Raw genomic sequence first — 5,601 nt, 5'->3', positions numbered from 1 at the left:
AAAAAAAAAAAAAAAAAAAAAGGAGATCTAAGGAATGAGAATAAGCAAACACTTGGGATTTAGGAATAAAAATTGGTCAACTTAAACGTGGCAGATATGAAAAAGGGCTTAAAAGAAGGTTTTACGGTATCTATGGCTAGCTAGCATGAAAAGTGCCGCATGAAAAGTAAGGAGCCCATGGCCACACATAGGGACCCATAAATGAACAAGAAAAAGAAGCAATACTTTCGGAATCACATAGAAGGACAATTGTTCGAGGTACACGCAATGGAAATATAATACAAAATGGCTAAACCACTAAAGCAACAATCAACCCTCAGGAACAGTATACAGGCCATTAAGAAATGAAAGCAAAGGAAGAGAGTATGAAAACAGCTTCTTATCTTAACCATCCCACCAGTTATCAGTTGTTTTCATTCAACCCAACAGATAACAATTCTGATATAAACATTAGCCTAAAAGAAAGCCCAAATTTGAAATCAGGTTATAATAATGGTGAGAGAGGAAAAGGAGTTCAAAAGAGTTGAGTATTACGTTTTTAAGTTCTATGTTTATGTTTGAGACAAGGGATAAACAGAGATTCAACAAGGGAAGCTAACAGGAAATCTGGAACGACATATAATAATGTTGAAGAAGGAAATTTTCAACAGTTAGTACAAAAACGAAAAAAGGGTAAGGATTAAATTACTGTACAAGAACAAGCCGACCTTCCATTTCATCTCCCCAGATATCTCCTCCACCATCATCAGAATTCTCCTCATTCCCCTTTGGAACAGTAACTATAAGCTCTCCATCAACAAACGCCGCACTCGCAAGCTCTGGACGCGTCGTCTCCGGTAGCCGGAACCTCCACATGTCCAATTCGAGCTCATCCATTGTCATTTCCAACGACGCAGTTTCCCGGACAACGATCTTAATAACCCCTGGATGGATTTCCACAGCATGAGCCCTAACTCCATCGCTTATGTCACCGTCAGTTTCAGCAATGAATCGGAAACAATCAGGATTCTCCTCAACCAAAACATCTGCATCAGATCGAAAAGGAAGCTCGAGGACTCGACTGAAGACATGAGGTAATCTCCTGAGTTTCTTGTGGTTCAGAAGGGATTGATCTTCGAGGGAGTTTCTCGAATTGGGGTTATTCCGAACGGCGATATTGCGCTTCCTTGGCAATGGGTGGACCTTCATGGCGGTGGTGGTGTTGATTTCGAGCTCCTCGACACTCGCAATGGGTTCTGAAGAGGCGACGAGGGCCAGAACCAAAATCAATAGGGAAATCAAAGATGCCCTAGAAATCTGGATGGAATTGGCGTTGAGAGAAGGGAAGGGGAGAATCATAGAGAAATCAAACGAATTTGTTTGAGTGAAAACAAAATAGAAACGGAATTGGTATAAGAACCCTAATCTTCGGAAATGGGGACTGAAAAAGGGAATAAATTCATCGAGGGATTTCAGAGAATTGAGAGATGGAATCGAAAGGAAGGAAGGAGAAAGGCATTTGAGGAAGGAGATGAAGACCGGAGAGAATCGCTCAGCACATAAGGAAGGGAAAGTTTTATTTATTTATTTATATTAAAATTTTTAATTTCTATATTCAACCTTTAATTTTGACGAAATTACAAAGTCGGCAAATTACAGGTGGATAACTTCTGTATAAAATTTATGTTTATTCAAATTTTATACCTTCGCTTATATTTCCTTTATTGAGAGAATTTAAAATTCATATAATTAAGGTTTTTACAATTTATAATAATTAAGTTTTTCAACTTTAATATTTATAGTACTTAACGTCTTATGGTAAAAAATAAAAGTTAAATTACAATAAAATCCATTATCTTTCTATTAAAATTTATTTAATAGGTTCATGTAATAAATTTTTGAATTTTATATTTTCTAAAATTTAAAAACTGTAAACTTTCCCTTGTGTCTATTATTAAACTAAAATTAAAATATTTAGATAACAGATCAATTATTCTTTTTTTTATGTATTCTTGACAAAATTGAATATGTCATAAATTTATTAAATACAAAACTGAAAGATGAAAGACCGACTGAACCAAGAGCTTAAAGTTTATATGGGACAAAATTTTTAAAGTTTTAGACATTTTTTAATGTTTAGAATCAAATAAACAAAAACTTAAAAGTTTCATTCTTTTTTAAAAATATTGATAAAATATCGGTCAATTCAGGAGCCGAACTTTACTTTAAATCAACAAAATTTTAGCAATCAAACCATCGTCCACAGGAATAATGATCCATAAGTAACATTCCAACCTTGTTTAACAAAAATGTTACAAAAAGAAAAAATTGTTCTTCAAAAAGAGAGAACAATAAATTCTTATATCTACAATATTTACATCTACATGCCAAACTCGAACGATTGAAGCCTTAGGTTTGAATTAAAAAGAGGAGAAAATAGTAGGGATTATGGGCTGCAATCAAGCTTAAGATCCCAAATTGATAAAAAGCTTCAATTTTGATTTTAAAATCACCCCTTTTTCTTTCCATTGTTCAGTCTCAGAACCCAACAAAGATTTTGACCACAAAATAACAAGATTAAAAGGGATGGGTACTAACAAAAAGCATCTCATCTAAGCTCCCCCACACCCCCACCACAAAAAATGAGAGAAAAAAACGTTGGTTATGTCATAGTTAATGGGTTTGTATCTTTCAACCAGAACCACTAAAAAAAGGGGGAAAGAATCATGAAGCTTCTAGTTGGTTATTATAGGATTAAAGGTAAGACAACAGAGGCATTTACCATCTTGACGCGTATTCCTAGTCGTCTTGCTTGTGTAGGACCTTCATCACGCCACACGTTCTGAAAAAACAAAGATTAGAAAATTGAGCAAATGGAAAAGAGATTGGAGTTTCCAACCTTCAACCACAACCGCGTTCTCTGAAATACCACGCTACTGCTTCATGATCATTGTCTCTGTAAGTGCTCCGTTAGACCATGCACTATGGATGGCTATGGCTTCTTTGGATATCCAGGCCATCAATTCAGTAATGGTCAGGAACCATAAAAGACCCTGGTGGAAACGATTTCACAACATTTTTTCTTCCTATGATTGGCAAATAACAACATTGCACTCGAGGTGCATAAATATGTCTAAGATTCCTCCTTCAACTGCATTATTAGGTACAAAAATGTCTTCTTTTTTTTTTATTTCTTCAATGAAAAGTTTCCTTTTTTTTTTTTTTCTTTAAACTTCTTTGAATGAATAGAACCTGAAATTACACATGTTCAAAGTCTGTTGGCATTGTCTGGTTATGTCTTCGATGCCGACGATTGTATCTTTTACTGCGATGGTGAGATTTGGGTGATGGACTAGAGGCACTAGAGTGTTGAATTTCTTCTTCTCTTGTCAATGTACCAAAAATGTAATCTAGAGGGTCTGCAGTAGCAGCATCAGCGCCCGGCTTAGTCTGCATATAACAAACGTTCAAATCAGACAAAACGATAGACAAACGACCAGTGAATCATCCCATTTGAATAAACTGCATTTAATTTCCTTTGGTGCAAGGCAACTTGTGGAGAACCATGAAGATACTTCCTTGCATCTCTGGTAAATACTTTTCAACTCTAGGAAATTTATAATTACATGATTTTGAGGATGCTTAGTTGAAGTTCGTAAGCATGGAAGGAACACAGTTTTTGATATTTGTACATCCAAATTTTGAATTCAGATTCCAGTGTTTATGATCCACGTAACTATTATAACATTAAGATCAATTCTACCCAAATTGATGCCCAATTATGTAATAATGAAAAAATTCGCACAATGAAAATCATGGGATGCACAGGTTGGTGCCTCCTTGGATTATACAAGATTTCCTTGTGTTTTGATCAGTATAGCACACAATTCTTTTTTGAAATATAAAGGCAGAAACTGAGTAAACAATCATAAAAAAATTGAAGAAGTATTAGTCAGAGGGGCAGAAACTGAATAATTGCACTTACAAGGACTGGCGTGAACTCAAAAGCATTTCCTTTGTCATCAGGGTCACCATAGGAATCACTCTGGTTAGGATTGGAATCGCGGTTGGATGAATCATGGTGGTTTCCATGCAAGTTGTCCTTAGGGTCATTGTAATGCGTCCTCTGAGCATGCGCAACATCGTCACTAAAGAAATTTCGATAACGCCACCTTATTTTTGGCCGGTCCAAGGTTGAATCGTCAAACACTTCCTCATAAAAAAAATGCTTGGATATGTGCTGCATGGTACGAGGATCATTGTGATATTTCGTCACTACACTGCAATGAGAAAATAATTACTGGTCATTACAAGAGAACTCACCATGTAATGACATTATAAAACCCCAGAAGTTGAGAACTCACCATGTAATGACATTATAAAACCCCAGAAGTTGAGAATTGTTAGACGAACAGGACTCTCTACAATGGTATGATATTGTCCACTTTGAGCGGAAGCTCTCATGGCTTTGCTTTGGGCTTCCCCAAAAGGCCTCATACCAATGGAGATAGTATTCCTCACTTATAAACCTATGATCTTCCACTAAATTAACTAATGTCGGACTCACTCCTAATAATCCTCAATCCTCAACAATCCTCCCCTCGAACAAAGTACACTATAAGCCTCCCTTGAGGCTTATGGAGCTCTCGAATAGCCTCCCCTCAATCGAGGCTCGACTCCTTTCTCTGGAGCCCTCGAACAAAGTACACCCTTTGTTCGACACTTTAGTCACTTTTGACTACACCTTCAAGGCTCACTCGACTCCTTTCTCTTGAGCCCTTGAACAAAGTACACCCTTTGTTCGACACTTTAGTCACTTTTGACTACACCTTCAAGGCTCACAATTCTTTGTTCGATATTTGAGGATTCTATTGACATGGCTAAATTTAGGGCATGACTCTGATACCATGTTAGACGAACACGACTCTCCACAATGGTATGATATTGTCCACTTTGAGTGGAAGCTCTCGTGGCTTTGCTTTAGGCTTCTCCAAAAGGTCTCATACCAATGAAGATAGTATTCCTCACTTATAAACCCATGATCTTCCACTAAATTAACCAATGTGGGACTCACTCCCAGTAATCCTCAATCCTCAACAAGAATAGGATCCAAAAAGTATGAGATCCCAAGATCAGTATCACTGAAATTTACTGAACTATGGCAATATTTAATAATAAGCTGATGAGTTATTCGTAGTCGAAGTAAACTAATATAAGTAGATAACACCCTTCTTTCTCTAATTAAACCAGCTTCCAAGTACTTCAGCACTCGAGCACTGACTCGAAGCCCAAAAGATACTCTATGGTTAGTCCCCCTTGCTTCTCCAATTAAGCCAGCTTGAAAGTATTTTTGATGCTCATGCAACACCTGAGTGGCATTATGATACCTATTCTCTTGGCCACTATGCGAGAACAGTGACCACAGACGCCTACTTTGTCAAATTTAAATAGATTATAGCACTGCTGGCTTCTGTTAATGTGCTCATTATACATAAAAAGTAAATAGGAAGACAACATCAATAATTCTAGCAATAGATATAAAAAATAAAGAACATGCATATAAAATGATTTTTTTTTTTTTTTTTTTTTTTTTTTTTTTTTTTTTTTTTTTTTTTTTTTTTT

The 5,601-nt window shown here is 36.3% G+C and overlaps 2 protein-coding genes across 3 annotated transcripts in view; both read right to left on the bottom strand.

The window, feature by feature from the left end:
- Positions 1-510: 510 nt before the first annotated feature.
- On the bottom strand, positions 511-1,532 carry LOC111457880. The gene has a single exon (XM_023100310.1). It carries the CDS (start codon positions 1,336-1,338, stop codon positions 685-687), a length of 654 nt encoding a protein of 217 aa, XP_022956078.1. The 5' UTR covers positions 1,339-1,532; the 3' UTR covers positions 511-684.
- Positions 1,533-2,622: 1,090 nt separating this feature from the next.
- Positions 2,623-5,601, bottom strand: part of LOC111457878 — a 5,287-nt gene continuing 2,308 nt past the window's right edge. Inside the window, exons 5-7 of one of the 2 annotated variants that reach the window (XR_002713019.1) lie at positions 3,965-4,259; positions 2,879-3,429; positions 2,623-2,821 (exon numbers count right to left, since the gene is read on the bottom strand). Coding sequence is in view for 1 of the 2 variants with exons in the window: in XM_023100309.1 (XP_022956077.1) it covers positions 3,238-3,429; positions 3,965-4,259 (487 nt within the window). In the remaining variant the exon portion in view is untranslated. Of the gene's footprint in view, positions 3,430-3,964; positions 4,260-5,601 lie in introns of both variants that reach the window. The other variant, XM_023100309.1, reaches the window with a different exon arrangement.

Source organism: Cucurbita moschata, unplaced genomic scaffold, assembly GCF_002738365.1.
Source record: "Cucurbita moschata cultivar Rifu unplaced genomic scaffold, Cmos_1.0 Cmo_Scf00020, whole genome shotgun sequence".
NCBI classification, from domain to species: Eukaryota; Viridiplantae; Streptophyta; class Magnoliopsida; order Cucurbitales; family Cucurbitaceae; genus Cucurbita; species Cucurbita moschata.
The sequence above is the reverse complement of the archived record's forward strand: the minus strand, read 5'-3'. Positions and strand labels throughout refer to the sequence as shown.

Excerpts from the sequence above, each read along its gene's own strand:
- LOC111457880 (XM_023100310.1), bottom strand. The coding sequence starts at position 1,338 with ATGATTCTCCCCTTCCCTTCTCTCAACGCCAATTCCATCCAGATTTCT.